General features: G+C 38.5%; 1 protein-coding gene across 3 annotated transcripts in view; it reads right to left on the bottom strand.

Annotated features, from left to right (window-relative positions):
* Nucleotides 1–21,958, bottom strand: part of lrba (LPS responsive beige-like anchor protein) — a 212,073-nt gene that overhangs the window by 18,370 nt on the left and 171,745 nt on the right. For all 3 annotated transcript variants that reach the window (XM_056738897.1, XM_056738916.1, XM_056738906.1), the window contains exons 46-48: nt 21,730–21,882; nt 7,549–7,716; nt 1,521–1,610 (exon numbers count right to left, since the gene is read on the bottom strand). In XM_056738897.1, the coding sequence (XP_056594875.1) occupies nt 1,521–1,610; nt 7,549–7,716; nt 21,730–21,882 (411 nt within the window). The remainder of the gene's footprint in view (nt 1–1,520; nt 1,611–7,548; nt 7,717–21,729; nt 21,883–21,958) is intronic.

Raw genomic sequence — 21,958 nt, 5'->3', positions numbered from 1 at the left:
TCCAAGACAATGCCATATCAAAAATATAAGAAATACTCCAAGGCATACTAATCCTTCTTCAGGTGAAGAAGGCTGTGAAAGCCGAAATGCGTAGACTTACAATTTTTTTATATTTTTAAACCATGTAGCCGTCTATTAAAGGCTTTTAAATAAACTATACAACACGAGTGCTTTGGAGTATTTTGCTTTTGTTGGTTGGGAAAGTGTACAACGCAACAAACATATCCTATATTGATTTATATGTCAAAACAGATCATATAGAAAAAGACACAAAAACTATTGACTTTTAAACAGTAGATTGCTAACACTTCTGATTACGTTCCAAATAACGTTGTGAAAACGTTCTGACAGTGTTTGAAAAAAAGATCATCTCAGCTCAATGTCTCTGCATATTAAATTAGCTACTGTAAAAAATGACACACTTAGATTCCATTTTCGAGAATTAATTCATTTCCATGACTCGCTCAGGCCAAAAATAACTGTATTTTCCACAACCATGGGAACTCGTGGGAGAGAGAGAGCAAGTATAGACGACCCACAATACCCCACTCAATGCCGTCTTCTTTGTTTATCTGTCATCATGACATCTGCTATGGAAACAGAAAAGACATCAGTATTTCACAGACGGTTCTGTGGGATTATTAAGCCTTAAAACTGGCCTATAATTAGGTATCTAAAGAGGTATTATAATAAGGACCTTTTGCAACAGCCCTCAAGTCGGGAAACTACGATGCCTTTAAATGCTGCCTCCGTAGGGAGGTCAAAAAGTTTTGTGTCAAAGAATAAAGGTATATCTGCATGCGGACATTCAGAGAGAGTGTGTGAGTTTTGTTTCTGCGCAGGTCTCAGGCAGGGGCTGTCATCGCTGCAGAAACACACAGCTAATGGGGGTTTCTAGGCCATCACCCACAGCATCTCAGTTTCTAGACTTAAGACCCCATCACCCCTGAGCTCTCAGCTGAACCACACAACTCAGTTCTGGGACCCTTTCTCACGCTCAGAGCTCGATGAGAGAGGACAGAAGAAGAGCTTGAGGACAGAGCATTAAGGTACAAGTACAGCAGAAAGCAGAGACTAGATCGATGTACAGATATATCTATCAGACAGTGTGCATACATCATAGATTGCTGCTTCAGTACGTTTGTTTCTATGTAAATTTGTATTTAACCGACATTGACTTCAAATTCATTGGGGAAAAGTGAATTTTATACCAATGTTATAGTTCCAAAATCAATAATAAAACTTTCAGGCCCAGATCAGCCACAAAATAGGACGCATTCTGCCAAATATTCAGATCAGTGGTCAACCAATGTGAATTTTGCTACAACATATTTTGGAATCTTCCCATTTTTTTACCTCAATCCGGAATTTGTGGCTACACATTTCCCCCACATTTCTTATGTTATTAGATTTTAAGATGAGAATTATAACTTTGGTTGAAGTGTCTGCGGTTCAGAAACACTGTCTGACGTGAAGAACACTATGATCATAACTGTTCTCTGTGTTTGTGTGTTACTCACCACCTGCATGGCAGAGCTGCGTGGGGGGTGGGGCTCGATTAGCAGCTGGCAGGGCGTCTGTCCGAAACTTCTGATTTGAGACTCCACTGCCTGAGAGAGAGAGAGAGAGAGAGAGAGAGGGTTATGCGGCTTTGGTGGCACTAATGAAGAGATATTGGACTATAAATGTCACCATGAGACAGTGGCTAACCTGCCCTGGACTATATCAACTAATACACACTCAAAGTAATGTATGCGTGAGTGCGTGAGAGAGAGAGATAGAGAGGTGGAAAAAATGATGATAATAATAGTAAAGAGTTCAAATCAAACTGGATTTAAATTTTTGCGAACCATACTGTTTGTTTAAGAACTGTCTGACGTTCACCCCCCAATAAAAAATCTTTCATCATTTACTGCCATTCTTGTTATTTCAAACCTTTATGACTCTCTTTATGAAAGTTGTTAACTGGCCCCCATTCACTTGCATTGGTGTTGTCTATATACAACCGAAGTGAATGGGAGCCAGTGCTGTTCGGTTACCAACTTTCTTCAAAATATCTTCTTTTGTGTTCTGAAGAAGAAGGAAAGTCATACAGGTTTGAAATCACAAGAGGGAAGGAAATTATGATAGAATTTTCATTTTTGGGTGAACTATTACTTTAAAGTGTTTTTGCCTTAGATATATTTTTTACAGTTGATATCAATTTGTGATTGTTGTAAAACAAAAACTGTCATATAAAAACTAAATGTCTTGACAAAAATCCTTTTTGCAAAACATTTTCTTTATAAATTTAGAAAATGTCTTTATAAATTGTAATATTACTATGTTGGATAAGCTTATTGAATTGGTTAACAAAGGATGAATTGCCTTTTAAGATCCCTCTGTTCTTATGCTCTAAGCAGCAAATTATTTATTACATAATAAAAAAAAATATTCTCATCATCATATGTTTGAATTGGGATTTTATTTATATTTTATTCATTGTATTTTGCATTGTTTCTCCACTCCACAGCACCTAAAGAGACCTGCAAAACAATTTGATTGAGAACTTGCATGTACTGCATTAATAAATTCACATCACACAAAAATTTAGGAGAGAGAAAGATGACCTCAACCATGAAAAAAGAGCAAAGTTCTCACATCATACATGTGGGTTTGTCTCTCTGCCTTTGAGTGCAAGTATCTCTCTATCCCACAGTGCAGTGCGGTCATGTACAGCTGTGTGTGATGTGCGTTAGATCAGTGTGAATCTCAGATGGGATTTCCATGATTCAAGAGAGAAACCAGGCTGATCCCACACTAGAGAGAGAGATAGAGAGAGAGAGCGAGAGAGGCATGGCAGAAATGTCCCAGCTCTCGTCTGACTGCTGTTCATGAAAGCAAGTTAGGAGACTATCTCTCTCATTGTATTTCTTCAATCTTCTGCCTCTTTCTTTTTCCACTTTGCTCGGGCCGCCCATCAATCCTTTCCGTATGTTTCTAGCTCTTTATTTCTTCTTCTCTTTTCTCATCCCTCTCTCCGGCTTTGATCTGATTCAGCCCACTCCTCTGGTAACAATAGACTCCACCGCACAAACTCTTCTTTATATAGTGTAAATCCACTAGTGATCTCATTAGAGCCATTGATAGAACACAGATGACGGACTACTGTGTCTGGAAATACCATTCTAAAGAAATGAGGTTCAGAAGAGGCCATGCAAGGGAAGACACCCCGTTTCAATTATATGATTGGCTGATTTCTACTCAAAAGCAAATTTGACACTATGTGTGGCATCAATTCTTTAAATCTCTGACGAATTCTTTGGTGTTTGGCGAAACCGCGTTGCGTCACCTAATTAGTATGAAATGTGTTTTTTTTCTGGCAATTCTCTTTGAAGCAACAGTGTTTTCTTGCATGAGGCCTTTGCCTCTGTAATGGATGAGGTTCTTGCCTCCACAAATCTTTTTAAAAGTAGACAACCGAACACGTAGATAAGAATTTGACCACCAAAAGCACTTGACCGCCTTATTAATGCAACATAAGCAGAACGAGTTTGTGCAAATCATACCTAAACCTCCAACAATGCAGCATATGTATAATCGCAAAAAATTCAAGCTAAATTGTTATAGTTTTTTCTGAACAAAGAATGAAAATTTGTTTAGGTTTTTTATTAATAAAATAACATTACGTGTTGTATTGTGGACATCGTTTGGTCAGACAACATTTCAGCAGTGCAGCGTTTGGGTTGGCGTCAAAGACAGGATGAAGGTCGAGGATGTTAGTTTATGACGTTTCGTTTAGGCTAATATGTTGATGCGTCTTGCCCGGGCACCTGACCCATCTTCATTAAATTCTCTACTGACATTTACTAGCACATTAGAGCAAGGCAGCAGTGCTCAGGTCAGAGCATCCAGCCAATGAGAAGAGAAGCTTATATGGGTGCTAGCCATACTAGCGGGGCCAATCTCTTTAGGATCACTAGTGCGTATCTGATGAGGTCTCTTTATATTCTACACATTTAAATGATGGAAATACCCCGTATGTATGCACACACATTCAGAGACGCACACAGTCACGCTCCACAAGTCACCTGATTTACTCTAACCCTTGACAAGGCAATTTAGCTGTACAACAAGCTGTGACCAAATTTTCTTATTTTGCATAATGGGGTCTCCGTACATACATAGAAGAGATTGGGGAAGGGTTGCTCTCTAAATCTAAGAATTTCAAAGGTCAGGTTAGTCTCAGACTTCAGTGAAGGGTCTGCTTGATTGGATGAACGAGGACTGTGTGTGCGCGAATGTGTGTGTGTTTGTCTTTTTATTTCACGTGTAAAGGGACCGTTATGTGTCTGTCATGTTCTTTTTTGTGGTGAAAGGGCAAAGACAGGAAGTAATCATCGTCTGAGTAAACATGGCCCAGTCTCCTGAGTGACCCTAATGTGACGTGAGACGTTCCACACGTGCACACAGGACTCAACATATATGGAGACACAATTACACACGAACAGTCTGCCATCAGAAAACTCAGCTGTCTTCTCTGTCTGACAAAACCCAGTCTAGCACAAACAGGTCTGCATGTTGAAAAACCAGAACCCAGCAGTTGGTTTCCCCACAAAGGCAATCTGAGAACACCCAGATCTGATGCCCTACCTGCTGCTTCAAAACAAACATACACCCTCACTGTTCTAAGGGCCAAAGCAACAACTCACTGATTGTTTATTTTTTTAATTTAATTCTTCAAACTAGGGCACGGAGTGGGGCACTAGGATTTCTATGAGGTAACATGAAAAACTGCTAGACGGATCTACAACAAATCAATGTTCATATCTATCCCCATATCTACAAAATCATGCATTATTGTCAGTTTTGAAGCATGACCTCAATCACTTATACAACATTTAAATCTAAACCCTTACTAAAAAAGATGACATATCGTGCAAAACATTACTGACTTGTTAAGCATTTACCCAACCTCGACTTATGCTTGAACAAATGTTTGAATTTGCAGGACATAAATACACTTATGATCACCAAATCATGGGATGCAGCACTGGGCCGACAGGGCATGTGACAGTTCTATCAACTGTCCGAAACTCTGTCAAACCGGCCCCGGGCCATGGTTAATGTTGAGCCCTTTCAATCCTGTTCCGATGTGCGTTCTCTCTTACTCACCCACTTCTTATGCATTAGATCCTTTAAATGCTTTTTCCAAGCGTGTTTATTACAGTGTGATAGCAGACGCGGCTGTGTGAATTTATCGATCTCCTAATGGCCTGTGGATGGCAGAGTGGCAGTCAGGCGTTAGGAATCCCATTTAACCCCTGCTTATTAAACAGGAAGTGTGCAGGGTAATGGGCTGAACTGGAGAAAGATGACTGGGGCAGATAGGCAATGAATCTGCATCGGATAGAGGGATGAAGAGATAGATAGATGGAAGGAAAGAGCTATAAAGAGATAGCAGGATCACCTAGATGGGAGTAAGGTGAGGCGAGTCGTTAATCAGCCTCAGTCACTGAGCATGAAGGGCAGGAAGACTGGAGCCACCCGGACACCAGCCTGCTGTCCCAGTGCACACATTCACACTCAGACAATAGCTACACTTCTTACAAAATCAATGACAATGTGGGACCTACACAGCATGGATGCAGAACTTCAAGCATCAGAACAGCTAACATATCCGCCACTATATGTCTGTGTGTATGTCCCAAAATGTTGAAGTCAAAAAACGACATGCATTCATCATAATTGAAATACAAATGCCTCCTATTGGTCGATAAACGTTTTGTAAACTGAAACCATATTAAGCTACATTACATACATTTAATTTAGCTACAGCTGTTTTAAGATTTGATATTTGACATGTGAAGTCAAGGGTGTGTCACCATTTTTAAATTGAGCACTTTTTAACTTTTAGTTCCTCTAAATATATGGCAAAGAGGAATTTTTAATGCTTTGATGGCTGAACAATCAACACCCGAGAACACAAGTCAACTACATTTAATAAATATGCTACTAAAGGTCTATTCATAAATACCCTGTGCTTATAGTTCTGTTCAGCTCACATCCAAGACACTGATGTTTCAAGGACAACAAAAAAGCGTGTCCTCATGACTACCAGACAAAAGAATAATGGACATCAGACCACCATGCCAGGCTCGGTAACACCAACATCCTGCTCTCCTGGGATGATGTAAAGCAGATAGTTTTGAATAGTAAATCTTCTAAACACAAGTACTGTTTGCAATGAGTTTTGTCCTCTATAGAAAGTATGGTGATGTGTCTGTAAGGATCCTAATGAATTTAATGATGGTGTAACATTTCTATTAAAAACTTTTCTTTATAATAGATTTCAATTAAAATATACAGGTTCATATAGGTAAACTGTCTGCACAACAAACTACACTATACTTTAGTATAACAGGAACGGTACTACAGGATGTGTTGTCTACTACAACCCTGTCCACACTAATGCGTTTCCGTCTGAAAACGCATCTTTTTCTCTCCATTTTGGCCTTTTGTCCACACTGAGACACCGTTTTTGTCCAACGAAAAACTGAGGGTTTCGAAAACGCACACTAAAGTGGATACGTTTTAAAATGCTGTATTCACGTTGTAGTGTGAATGAGGAAAACGGATGGGTTTTTCGTCATTTGATGCAATTGTTTTGGCTGCTAGCAGTTATTGTTTGGCAGCGGAGCGCGAGTTAAGTTTCACTTTCGCTTTTGCAGCTTTATAGTCTTGTGTTACCCGCAGCAACATCTCTAAGTTACCTCATTGTCCGTCTATTTAAAAAATTACTCTTTGCTTCACATTGCCATGACATAATAAAGAAAAGAGCAAATAAACGCCTGACAGAAATGACACGTGCTGACGTTTTCAGACGTTTCAGTTCAGAGGGGCAGCGTTTGGGAAACGCTTGAAAACGCAAGTGTGGACGTAGAGCATTTTGAAAACAAAAACTCTGCTTTTTAAGATATTTCATTCTAAGGCTGCTTTCAGTTTAGACAGAGTCTTAATAACTTTTATATCAATAACACTAGTGTCCATGTCCAAAATACGATTGTATTGAATATAAGTGATATTCCTACAGAAAAGCCGTCCTCAGGTCGTTTGAAGCACACATGTACCTGCCAGTTAGTAAGCTACCTGTAATTCCCTCTGTCTAAACTAGGCTGTTCTTCTACATGCCGGCTCACAGCGAGGAATAGATGAATAATAAATGAGTGTGGGAGAGAAAGAGGTACAGGAGGGAAAGGAAAGCGTGAAAAAAGATTCCTATTAAGCGCTTTGGCATATCTTTAGGCCTCGTAGGTGAAAAACAGCTAAACAAATGTTATACCAAGTGTCTCTGAAGCTCATACATTTATAAAATGCGTTGTGTTGGACCTCTGGTAAAAAGAATGCTTTTGAAGGAGTTTGTGAGAGAATGTTGCTCTGTTCCAAAACAAGTGAGGTAGGTAGAGCATTCCACTTATCAGGAAGTTGCATGATGGTTAGGATGCTGGCTTAGGTAGACCACTAGGCTGCGTTACAGAGCTCATGCATGAAATGAAGAGACAAACTTACCTCTCGGATCATGGGTTCAGATACGGAGCTGAGGTTGACTGCTCCTTCATAAGTCAGGTAATAGAAGACATTAAGTGCTCTGACGGCCTCAGGTCCTTGCTGCTTGTAGCCAAAAATCAGATCAATCCACTGATGCAGCTGACAGGAAACAAACTCGCTCTCCAAAGCCTATGAGAAGAGACAACAGAGAAACAAAGTTTCATTGAGGCCTACGGACAGAGAAACAAAATAACGGCCGTGCGGAGATGCTTTGGTCAAATAAGCTCAGGAGCGAATACGGCACAACATGAGACATTTTTTCACATGTCCGTAAATTCACGCAGAGCTCCTCAGAGGACGTAACTAAGTAGCATGGGTAACTGAGTCTGTCAAAATGTGCTTTCAACAGTCACAAATGACATAATACACACAAATTACAAGCATATGCTTCCAGGACAGAACCGCTGGAGCAAAGCAGATCATCTTACATGAGCACGACGAGATATCTAGGCTCTTTTGTTTAGTCTCATCTCAACGTGCTGTGGGGAGTCTGAGAGCGTTGTTTTTTTCCCGAGCTATGATTGTTCTTCGACTGTCATAACATTGGAACACAAGCTGTTTCTCTCTTCATTAGCCGCCAAAGGAGGGCCTCCGTTTATGACTGCTCATAAAAAACAGCAATTGTGTTAATTTGCTCAAAGCTTTGTGGGCACAAAGGCCTCTAAACGAGCCCAAATGAGTATGAGAAGAGCCTTGATTGTCATTGCTGCCTTGTGTCACATTAATTTCAAGACAAACATTAGGCCTTGCACTTAAACTGCAATTTATATCATTTAAACGCTTACTGGAAGGGTCTTGGCATCACTCATTTAAATGTGAATTGGCTGACAGCTAATTCCGCTTAATTTGCACTCCAAGCTTTCTTAATTAGAACTTTAAATCAGAAGGGCAATGAGAGATGCCATGAAACGTGACATTTGCAATATGACAACAAGCGTGACAGAAAACTGGAATCTTGTACAGTGAGAACTTCGTTTGTGACATCAAGGAGTGATACAGTACAAGCTAGCAAAAGTTGACATGAAACCCAATGAGATACCATTCGAACTTAGATGCAGTATAGCTCACATAAGAGCAATTTACACAAGCTGGTACAGGATAGAGAGACCAAATGCATATGTGATGGGGAGAAACAAAAAAAGGTAGTGCTATTGAATGTATGGTACCAAACAAAACGACATCAAAACAATCAAAACAAAAAAGCAAACCAAAAAAGGAAAGCGAAGCAAAACAAAGCACAAAAGAAAAAGCAACACAAATCGAAGCAAAAGTTCACAGCAAAAACAACATTCTACAGAATCCTGCATCTATTTATCCACAACTTTTCTATTAAAAAGGACCTGTTCCAATTTAAGCCTTTGGGGGAATTTTTCTAGTTTATTACATGGATGGGTCGACCCCTCATTGTTCCACAACTGTTCAGTTTCCAAACTTAATGCAGGGCTGATGGGCATTTAATGTGGGCCGCCATCTTGTGTCAATCAGCGGGGGGGAAACAAAGAGGAGGGGGCGATGTTATTGGACACCAACTCTCCAGAGGACCTTTATGTTAATCAAGGTGCTCTGAAATCAGGAATGAGATGGAAACCCTGCTCAGGGAGGCCTGACCTCATCAGGGATGCAGAGAGCGTTTGGTAGGGTCTCCTGAGGCAGGCGTGTCACTCTGAACCCATGCTCTTTCATCAAAAGAGGAGAGAGAGATGTGTACAACATTGGATTCCTTTTAAAAATGACTACAGCACATATGTTAACCTAGAGGGCATACGTGCATATTAAAAATGAAATGCAAGTAAAATGTCAGATTAAGATGCCAGAAATGACAGAAGACTTGCATCAAACATATCACTGAATGCGTTGAATGGTGCAGGTATTTATAGGACTTGTTTATTGAATTCCTTTGTTCTGCTGAACACAAATGAAGATATTTGAAGATTGTCAGTAACCACAGATCTCATCCTCCATTTACTGCCATAGTAGGGAACATAAATACTATGGGAGTAGTGTCATTTTTGGGTGAACTATCCCTTTAACAGACATGGACACCATGAACTTCGGTTGAGTAGAAAGAGCTAAATAACAATTCTAAGCATTGTGCTTATTGTGTTCCACAGAAAAAATAAACTAAATGGGTTTGGAACGACAAGAAGGTGAGCAAATAATGACAGAATTTTCACTTTTGGGCAAACTATTTCTTTAATTCATGTATATGTACAAAAAATGCCCTAGAGTATGTAAGATGCAGCTCATTAAGACACGCTCCTATCTGGAGAACATTATTGATGTGCCAATTAGTAGAGGCAGTATGTCCCATCAAATCCACTGGGAATCATCAACATTATGGAAATGTGCATTTGTGTGCGCAAAAGTGCTGGCGATCCTGGAGCAAGGTATCAAGACTACAGCAGAAAAACGCTACCATTGTTAGTAGAACATGTACAAGTGCAACAAAGCATAAAAATACAAAGCAACAACACTATGAGTTCTGCATTTGATCATGGCAAGAAATAAACATGCACAGAACAGTTAGGAAGCAAATGGAAGTCATTAAGTGACATGTGAGGCGAGCAGATTCGGGTTTCTGAACTCCTTATACTCACATGCTCATCTCATTTTTGGCGAAGCTAACGTATTGTCGGCGAGCTAAGCAGACTTGCGTAATGGTTCGTCCAGCAAAAGCTGGCAGACGTTAAGTTCAGAGACATGGGGAGAGTTGTCTGGTTCTGTTCTGTTCTCTCTCTCCACAGGAACCTCAAGCTGGGAGATTGTCTGAAAATCATGGGAACTTCTTTTCTAAAAGCTCCAAAAAAAATGTATACGCTAATAGACGAGCTCATTGGAACACAAAACAGCACCGAAGACTCTGTTATTATAGAGATCCTTCATGCTTTCCCCCTACTTTTATGATTATGACTAGATTTCCAGGCACTGAGAATACCTGCAGTACTGTGGGACACTAATGATACCTTCAAACATGTCTTTTTATGAGATGAGATCTCTCTTTATGGCTTTCATTGACCATTTCCTTGTCTTTAGCAGCCCTTTAAAAACATTTTAAGGACTTAGGGGTAACCTGTTATGTGGCATTTTAACATGGCCACATAACAAATCAATCTGACTGTTTTGCATTTGAATGCAGTGCTGTCGAGAGCTGCAGAGTGAGATGTTGAACACTTGGGTAGGAGGGAATATTTGATTGGCAGCTGGACTGCGCAGTATTGATTAAAAGAGATTGTGGTGGCAGTCATTGCGGATGTGGTCTATGTGCGCGACAAGTTGACATTGAGACTGTGACACGATGACATAGAAAACACAAATAAAGTACATGGATCTGTGGAACACATACTTCTGCATTCTTAAACTGAGCCTATAGAGGTTTTGAGAACTGGTGAGAAAACTGCACAGGGGTACAGAGAAAAGTGCATACATTCTTGATCTTATCTATTGGTATAGAGATTATTTGGTTCAGAAGGGTAAAATAATTCTAAAGTCTTACTGTGATTACATGTTTCTTGAAAATACTCCATTTCGATTGGCTAATCTCAGGATTCTGTGCTCATTCTGTGCAGAATATATGAAAACATAATTTTTATAATCACATGATCAGGTGACGGTACGTTATCTTTTATTTTTGTCTTCTGGTGTCATCATAAATTATAACAGTTTTGCTAACTTGAAACTATATTTTTACTCTTTGTAGTAAAAATTACAATATACAAAATATCACCAGCAAACCTTGGGGAGTCAAAGATCAGCCTGTAATCAGAGGTAGCAGGGCAGCCCCCCATCCCAGAATGCATCTGGCTGAGGTTCAGAAGAGAGAATTATTTGGATAGCTGTTCAGGAGTGGCAGGGCCTCTTGAATGACTGTGATTCACTTCGGTTTGAGCGTAAGATGAACATATGTGCGTGAGTGTGTATGTCCACACCACACAAAGAATGATTAGAATAGATGGCCGTGCTAATTAACTTTTACTCTGAGCTCCTTAAGTCTATAGAGAGTGACTGATCAGGTAATGATGTATTCCTCTACTGAGTACGAGTGTGTAGGAGACCATGAAAAGAAACTCAGATGAGTAAATGTAAACTCATATTTATTATACGTACGTTATTGATTTAATATATCATACAGATATCCACATTCCCTTGCATCATTTGTATATAGCAAATCATAATTGTTTTTATAGCACTTTTTACATACAATATACTGTTCTTTTTGTCATGTGTTGTTTAATACATATTTATTTTGACTATTTTGTGTCTTGTCACTTTTTAACCTGTCTGTGCACTGGAAACTTGTGTCACTAAGATAAATTATTTGTGTATGGCCATTAAAATCTTTTTCTTATTTGAGATTTGATTTTTTTTTGCAATAATTTGGCTAGAAGTGTCAAAAACTGTAATTCAGAAATTGGCCAAGACATAAACTGTAGGAATTAAACTGAAGAAAAAAAACCTGTCTAAAATGTTTAAATATAATCAAATTAGCATGTCAAGTGTTTTCAAACTCCTATTTAAAATGTTGGTAGTAATACGTTTCTATTACTTCTTTATAACTTAAAACAAGCTGAAGATGTATGGCTTACTTTGATGAGTTAACGGAATGTAAATATATATGTTGACATGACTTAATAATATTTTTATAGAGTAGAAATGATATAAAAGTTGACATAGATATGAATACAGTGAACCAGATAAAAGCTGGACATGAACATTTTAAAAACTAAACTAAAAGATGTGCCGCGTTGAACAAAAATGTCCATCTGGATGCATGATCAAAGATGCAAAATTTCAGAGGTTTTACGCTCCAAAGTTTCAAAAAGCTAAAGCACAGGAAGCTTACAATGTGCTAAATAAATCAATATGAATATTTAAAGTTAGCTATTGTCTTTGGCTTCACATTGGTCATCAAGAACCAACTACACAAAAAACAAGAGCAGAGCTTGAAGTAGCTGTACCATCTAGTGACCTTTCCTGTTTCCAGTGGATCATAACCTTAGAAAAGCCCAGGCCAATATCACTCATGAGATCTTTATCTGTCTATTACAGCTGGGGTACATTTAAGGTGACCCTGAGAATTCCCAGAAGTTAAGCAGGAGAGTCATATGAAGGAGCAGTAAATTAAGATGCTCTGCTGTTGGTGTGAATGTTGATATCTGGGGTCACTGATTTCCATGATGGATGTCCTAAACTTGTCGTCCTTGTCAGAAGTTGGTTTGAAATGCAGACAGGGTGAGAGAGTGATTGTATGTGTGCGAGCGAGAGAGGCCATTGACTTGCACCCATGCTGAAAATTAATTTCTCCATGTATTCACAGTGCATGCTTGAATGAATGCCCGTGAAAGAGAGATCCAAGGCTATTTCTACCGTCTTCCCTATTTGATCCTGTCCCACAGCAAACATGCATGTGCACGTGTGCATCAACAGGCAGCTGTTTTGCACAGTTTGCAACCAAATTCCCATGTGTGTATCAGTGGTTTACTGTATTTCTCAGGCTCCACTCCCTATTTCATGACATCACAGAGGTGGAGAGGTCATCGGGAAGCAGCTCATGACAACACTAGTGGAGGCTGTGCAGACATATGTACTCCATTTCACATCAAAAATTGGAATAGAAATAAACATGCGGATGTGGGTTCACAAACCCAAATCATATTTTAAAGATGAATTCTTGTAAACAACAAATAATCTTTAAAGCTTCTGTGTAGTGACCGTGCATTCATCGCCACATATATTTCAATATAGATTCAATATTTTAAAAGGTTCAACAGGTTTCCTAAACATTACCCTCAAAATGCCACAAACATTCCGTCCCAAACCCACATCATTGGTTGACCCAATGTTGCTAAGGGTCTTTTACTCAAACTAAGCACCTAAAAAAGCATACTTAAATAGGAAATCAGCCAACAAACAGGAATAGAAAAATTTTAACATTGGAAAAACAACCTCACAAGCTCACTATGGATCAAATGTCCAAACTAATGTGTCAGACTCCAGAATTCTGTAAAGGATTTGCACACAGTGAGGTGTTAATGTGCAGTCCATGCCAGCGGTTCTCAATTCGTAGCCCACTGACCGAGTGTGGCCAGCCTGCAACAAGCTGTGCCGTCCAAAGATAACATTTCATTTCTCCAATTAAACAAATAAAAAAGGATTTAACTTGCATGCTAAATTAACCTGTACCGGTCATGAAAAACCATTTAAGATTATTACATTAACTCCTTTTCCACTACTGAATGACGTGCGTGTCACATGAGAGTTGCTTCAACAGTCAGAAAGAAAAATATGTAAACTTGAATTTTTAAGATTTCAATCAACTTAGCTGGATGTGTTATTAGACAGCCATTCACTTTAGCAGTGGAAATTAAAGGGGCTTGGCAACAATATCTGGTTTCTCCCCATCCTTCACTAGGGGACAAATTTAAGAATGTTTCATACAAGATGAGAAAGACCGTCAGAGGGCATCATGCTTTCTCAATCAGAGAAATGTGTCAAACTATTTCAAAAGGAATGTTGTTATAGTTTTACTGGAAAAAGCGAATGGTTCACAGTAGAGATGACCCCGAATTGTCGAAGATTCAAAGGAGTCATCTACCAATCTCACAGTCCATTCTTCGCAGAGGTGTTATGCAATGGGGATCATGCCATTTTGGTTATTTGGGCAGTGCATAGCAGACGAGCACGCACTGCGACAACAAAAAGATTATTTATGATGAAAACTAATGGGTCATTTTTAGGGTTGGGTGCCGAAACCCCCGGCGCATATGAGCGCGAGGTCTGACTATGACTCAGTGCAGGATAACATCTCTCTGCATCTTCTGTGCGGTGAGACCGGTATAGAGAAACATGAAACATTTGTCACTTACTGAATGTTTGGGCATAAATATGAATTAACACTTTGTCTGTACATGCGCATGATTCTACATAAACTGAACTTTGCGCTGCATTATACAAAAAATAATAAATATAACTATAACCAAAATCTCCACATATAGCAAGCAAGGCAACAGCGCAGACATCCTGAACTTGTAATTCTCTGCACTGAAACCAAGCGTGCATATCAGGAGGACAGAGAAACAGTGCGCAGGAAAAAGGTGAAAGGGACTTTTTGACCTTTTAAATGGTAAGATGCTTGTGTTTTGAAAATATGTTCCCCTCCATTTCAGACATTTTGCCTAAACACATTTATTTAGCACATTGCGAATTGAATCTGGCTATTTATTATAAAGGTATATTCTGTTATAAAGAAATTCCGTAAATAATGTTTTTTTGGTGCATCTACTGTACAGTAGCCACATTAGCAGCTGTGATGAAAGGCACTGTGTGAGCTGAGAGGAATGAATATACGGCTGTAGCTGTCGTTGTTTGAACAGAAAGAATGCATGAGGAGATGAGAGGAGAATGCAAACACTGATGACCTCTGACATCGCAGACGTCTGTGGTCCTCTCATGGAGACACGCAGCCTACAGACGGGCTGTGGGAAACCGAGAAGTTGTTCGCTGTAAGACACGACACAGACTCATCCTCACAGTTTAGATAATGTCAGCAGTTACATGCGTAGTATGTAGACACTAACAAGTACTGGGCTATCCTCAAATATGATCATGTGACCTCACCATTAGAATATTATGTTCCCACATAAGGCAAGAATACATAACGGACTTGCACTGAATCCCACCTCTCTTAAGAAAGTGCAAAAAGCTGTCAACATATAAATCTGACAAACCTCAGGACTCGGTGTTCACGGGTGTACGCCTGATCCTGAGTGTGTTTTTTCTCAACTTAAACAGACACTTGTCTCTCAACAAAGCGCAAGCCCTATTTAATGGCGATTCTGTTATTGGTCACAGCTGTAGAAGTCTTCAGTGTAGTCCAAGAGCATCAAAAGCGCTGTAAAAGACTTGACTGTTCCTTCCAGAAATGCCACAGCATAAAACTACACGTACTGCCGTCCAAATAGTTACCTAATAGAAATACTTCTAGTTATTGCTACAACGGTCTTGTGTTTCTTCTGGCCTGAAAGCCGTAACTGCCTGTCTCTATTACACAACACTGAAGAGCTGCATAAAGATGGATGATCATTTTAAAGCTAAAGCGTGTCATTTTTAATGTTAAAATATTGTCTACTTTGCCACATTAATATACAGAGACAGCTTTAAATTACACAGAGGTAGATTGATAGCGCCTCATCTGTAGCATTCTGTTTATACAAGCATACTAGCCAGCCAGCATCCTAATCTGCTTGCCTGGGTTCTCTATATTTTATATATGCAGTTTTTTTTTTAGATTTTGTTCTATTTGACTGTTTTGACCTAATTCTTTAATGTTTTATGCAATATTTGAATTTTGCAAAAAAGTTAAATTCTTAACTGGTTGGTATAAGGCTACTGGGGCTCCCTCTGTTCAGGTCATATGGGTATTATTATTAGAAAGCTGTGTGTGCTCTCTGATGATGCTTGTCATTTGTATTAGTCTCTGTGTATTCTTCTGTATCAACCGAGTCTAGTGCTGGTGGTTTGTGGGTGTGTGTTCAGAGAGCTCTTACCAGCTGTTGTTTGAGTGCAGTAAAGGGACATACAAAAACATTGGCTGATGTTCAGAAACCTGCACTTAGAACGATTTTTCAGTAGTTTACCCACTTTTACTCAAACAAAATCTGAAAGACTAAATGTGGTACTTCTCTAGTAAAAGGCCAATTGTGTTTGGCAGTGCTTCAAGTTTAGCAGGAGATTCACACAACCATAAATAACAGGACTGACAATTGATTTTAAACTGTAGAAGAATTAACTAAATATATATTGAATCATATATCATATTTATTGCAATTAATCACAATATTCTATGAAAAATGTTCGCAAATCAAAACAATTAGGAAATTAAGAATTTGTTGTTGAGTTGTTGTTTTTAACACGGTTGTGAATGATTCAAAAACAGTATTAAAATCTCAGGCTGCAGCTTCTTTGAAGAGTTCACTCATAACATAAAAGTGTTAAAATACAAACATAATTAATATAAAGGAAGAAATACATGAAAAAATGTGCATTGACTTTTTTAATTAGTCGCACTAATATATACAGTATAAGCTCAACAGAGAGCTTACATTTCTGACTCTGTTGCCACTTCTATCATCGACATCAACACATGATAAGCAAGTGCTTTCAATAACATCATCTACCAAGTTAAGAACAACTGATCTGATCTAATCTGAAACAATCTCTCTTATAATGCCTGAAAATCTCTTGCAGGTCCAGTCTAGAATAACCTTTACTATTGAATTCATATCTGGGTAAATATGAGATGAAGGATAAGTCTTGTAATGCGGAATGTTCTTTAGTATGACAGTGGCCAGATCTGAGCTGTTATCTGGCGGGTTGGATCAAGTGCTTAACCTCTCCCTCGACCCCATGGTAAAAACAACAATCGCTGCTGATCTCAGTGTCTCATGACATCACCGAGAGAAGAGAATGAGGAGAGAAGAGTCTGTTTCAGATCTAAAGCACATCACTAGACGCATGTATCTCCAATGCTCTGTGAACCACAAACTCACTTAAACCGTAAACATTTACTGTAGCAGAACTGAAAACTAGGAGAGATAGTGTTGCATTTACTGTAAGACTTCTTGGAAAGAGTTAAAAGTGAAGTGTGTATTTAACCGTTTACTGTACAGTATACTTACAGTAAAAGTAACCATATCAACTGGTTTAACCAGTAAGGTGAGTAAGTGGCTAGCTGATATAAGCTGTTAAGCAACGCTTTGACGTTTTTCCAAATAACTGCAGATGGTTGGCAGGTTTACGAGTTGTGCAGCAATTTCAAAAGAATTTATGCAATGTGAATTGTACGATAATGTACGATTATTAGAAGAAAACAAGAATGTGGATTGCTCAAAAATGTACAAATGAAACTGTCTAAATTCAAACACAGTCTCACAGGAATTTGTGACACAGTTACAAAATTGGATCTATTAATTTGTGTTTATTTTCATCACTCGACTAATGTATTTCAATAGTAAGTGTCTTTCAAATTTATTTTTGTGACACTATGTATAAGTACGAACACAATCTGACGGGAATTTAAACTTATTTTACGAGGTGGCTCATTGTGTGAACTCATACAAATCTAATTTATACGTTTTAGTATGATTTGCCTTTCCCCGTGACGCTATGATAAGGGGCAGGGTGAGGGTGGGCCTTTATAGTTGCATAGCCACCTAATAAAATGTATGCATTTTAGCTAAATTTGTCTTTGCGCCGGTGATGTTTTGGTTTGTGGTAATGTTGGCTTTGTCTCCTCATAAATATGTACGATTCCCCTGATATCAGGTTCTAAATATATGCATACATACAAATTGTATGTATATTGAAAGTCGTGCTGAGTGACATGCATGAGCATGATTTAAAAGATTCAACATTTTATGAGTATGTCACAAACTGCTGTTAGATTGCTTTGATGAATTCATCATTCATAATTAGTCATCAATTTGCTGGAACATAAAATATTTACAAAACCCTTTGAGATGGGCTCTATGCATGTGTGACTTCCGCGTTCAGAACCCTAAGCAGTTTCGGGATGGGGAGACTTAAAGCAGAGAGAAATGGAAAAATACGAAAATAGATGTGCCGACCTTTCTGGAGTGATATAACGAAATGTTAACTAATGAAAGTATCACTTAAAATACGGTAGAACAGCACTTCTATAAAAGACCGGCTGTGAGCCGTAATGTACAGCATCTGCTAAATGTAGCTGTTTTCAAATTTTAACTTTATGTTTCCCAGACCGGAAACTGCCACGGTTTCTACTCATAACACGCGGAAGTAAAACGTACATAAAGCCCATTGTTTTGAAAATGTTATTACTACCAAATTCATTCTGTTTTAAGACTTTTGCATTAAGTTTGATATAGAGGTCTATTTTCCTCCTCTGAAGACACGAGCAGTGTGTTCCGCTGCATGTTTTGGCGAGTGCTGTTATTTCTGCAAGCACGCGTTTAGCGTGACTGGTGCAGAATGCAGTTTAATTAGCTGTTAATCATCTATAGAACATAAATGACCATGTGTGCGCATCATGCTGTTTTCTGGCCATTAGTGACAGATGAGCTAAAGACTGTAGCAGGCCATTAGCTCTCTGCTGCTGTGTCGATCTCTGACTGAGTGTGTGCCCTCATTACAAATGTAGCCCATTGTAGCAGAGTGGAACAGCTGACATCCCCTAATGCCAGCGATAAGTCATCAGTAGTGCTCACGCAAACCCCACACCCACCCCAACACACTCGCAAACACAAAGGAGAGGGGCTTCTGGTAATGAGAGGTTTCTGGGATAAGTGTAAAATAACCGATGACAGAAAGAGGGCATGTTTGAGAATGAGGATAAAAACAGTGGGAGTCATTACTGTAGAATGTCTACTGTTATCTAGAATAGCTTATCTGTGGCATCTTCATAGATATCCACAGACTGAACCAGGGTTTTAGAGTTGGATCTCGATGTGAAACTATTCTGTGTGTTTCTACTGCAGGTAAGATGCTGAGGGGAAGGAAATAACAGTTTCCTATTGATCACATAAAGATGAAGAACCTACTAATGGCAGAAGCCAACATGTCCAATGTGTAAAACAACTATGAGAGTCTTACAACGCACACTACCAGTTAAAGCGTTTCTGTGGCTCAGTGGTTAGAGCATGGTGCTAGCAACATCAAGGTCATGGGTTCGATCCCAAAGGATTGCAAATGTACAGTGTAATGCAATGAAAGTCGCTTTGGATAAAAGCGTCTGCCAAATGGATAAATGTAAATGTCTACACACAATTGTCTGAATTAAGACAATATTTTGTTTTAAAAGCGGATATTGTACAAACATTATTTTTTGAGCTAAATATCAATAATGTTTATGCATGTTTATATTTGTTACACAGTAATGCGCTGTGTACAGTAAATTAATTGAATTACTTAATATTGTCGTAAACAAACCTTTATCACGTGACGAAAATAAAAGTCCCGTTAAATTGAACACTCAGACAAAAATTACTTTAGTGAACTATAGTATTTGCAATTGAAAATTGTAGTTCCGTTTTAGTAAATTGATAAACACTGTATACTATAGTAAAGTTAAAAAACAAGGTAGTATTTAAGAATTTTACTGCAGTTTACTAGAGTAAATATTATAGTATACTACAGTAATTTATGTGGACAAATATACCAATATTGTAGAGTAAAAAGGGAAAACACAAATCTAGAAAAATGTAATAAATTAAGGTAGTGTAATAATTATAAGGCTCTATTTTATCCATCTGTATGTAACATGAATGTCTTTTGTCAGTTACCTGCCTTTTCATGATGAACTGCACTTGCATAATTTTTTTTTATAATGACAACCAACAATTTATACTTGTGCTCCTACTGTTTGGCCAGTGCTACCAAACTTTAAACCTCTCTCTAGCTCGAGTGCTATGTGTAACAAAAGTCTGCAATAATTTACTGCATTCGGTATGCTACTACAGGGCACTGTGGGCAGTCACTCTTTTCCTGTTGGTTCTTTGCAATGCTGGCAAATGTAACCTTCCAGTTGACTTGCAAAATCACTTCCATTTGTTTTATTATTAAAGGATATTTCAGGAGGATTTCAATAGTGACACAGCAAGAAAATGAAAATTTGTATAGGAAAAAGATACATCGAGAATCGTTTTATCATCGCATCGCGGCCCTCTGAACCATAGTCCAATCGCATCGTGATGTGCCTAGAGATTCCCACCCCTACCGATGGCCATAAATTCATATCAAAGTGTCTTCCGTGTCTGGAATGGATGTATTCTTGAGTCTATAAGGTAACAATAATATAATAAGATAACCTTGTTTGAAATGGGTTTGGGTAAAATAAAATTTTGGTTTCGTCTTTACTACTAGGTACTATATTGACTTGGTTAAATAGAATTGCATTACTAAAAGTGCTCCAACTTTTAGTCGACTGAAACTTGACTAGACTAAAAAGAGTATGAACGTGACTAAAACTAATAAAAACTAAAATGACAGCTTGACACAAAGACTAGATAAAAAAATTAAAACAGGCCCCCAAAAACAACACTAGTTATGGGGCACTTTTGAATACCATTGTAACGTTTCCTACTATGGTAGTCATTTGTGGTCAAGAACTGTTTGGTTACAAGCATTCACTCAAATATCATTTGGGACATTTATACAGATTTGGAACAACTTGAAGATGAGTACATGCTCTTCCGTCGGCACCTGGCCGATAAGATCTGACTTCCATCTCTTTTCTACTCTTTCTATAAAAAAACCTTAGCTTTGTATATAGTGGTAGGCTAAATGAGACCAGTTTTATTGCACTTATGCTTTTTGTTGTCCTGATGTTGTTCCAATTGCATTCTTTGTTTACCTCATTTGTAAGTCGCTTTGGATAAAAGCGTCTGCTAAATGACTAAATGCAAATTTAAATGTGGGACAGAATTTTATTTTTGGGTGAACTGTACCTTTTAATGTCACTGCTGTCCTTCCAAAACTTTGGATGCCCAAATTTGCTGTTTTTTGGGACATGGAAGAAGCACTGTACTTTTTAATTGATTAAATGCTGTGTTGTCAAAGAAGACAGGCACTTTTTCTATTGGTTGGATATTTGCAAAACCCATTGACAAACATTAAGGGTGAATAAAGGTAACGATGTATCGCAAAAATAAAACAAAAATCACAAAAATGATTGGACAGTAGCGATATAAATGTTGTTCTCTTACCACATATTTTGCAAACTGTATGTCTAAATACATATACATTTGAAAAAAAGTAGATGTAGATATAGATGTGTAGCCTATGTAGACTAAATGATTTAACTGAAGGTACATTAATAGACAGAGGGGTAAACTGTAAAAAATCTGTTTCCCTGTGTGTGTGGAAACAGTGACATTGAACGAGAGGGGGTTTTGTGTGTGTGTGTGTGTGTGTATGTATGTGAGTGTGATGATTAATGGGAGAGTCAGACTGATATCAGCATTGTAATTATCAGCATAAAACAGGTCACACACAATCACAAGCAGAAGGGCTAGCCATGGTCACTTGCCATCAGCACTTTAACAGCAATTTAATAATGAAGATAGAGAAAGATGGAGATGGGGTTGAGATTGAGAAAGTGAATATACGTACAAGTCGGTTGTAGCGCACAAACTCCTCAGGACTCTTGGCCCACGGTGGAAGCTCCACATCTGACACCACCGTCCCATCATCCATCACTCCTAGATTATAATTATTGGAGTTGACAAACATCTCTGGGAGGTAAAAGAACTCAGGGATCAACTCCTGTGAGAGACAAAGGAAGAGAGATAACACATTAGGAATAAGGAATAAGAAAAATGCTCACTATTTATTAAAGTTA

The sequence above is a fragment of the Triplophysa dalaica genome, chromosome 2, assembly GCF_015846415.1.
Source record: "Triplophysa dalaica isolate WHDGS20190420 chromosome 2, ASM1584641v1, whole genome shotgun sequence".
NCBI classification, from domain to species: Eukaryota; Metazoa; Chordata; class Actinopteri; order Cypriniformes; family Nemacheilidae; genus Triplophysa; species Triplophysa dalaica.
Note: the sequence above shows the minus strand (reverse complement) of the source record. Positions and strands in the feature narration are given on the sequence as shown.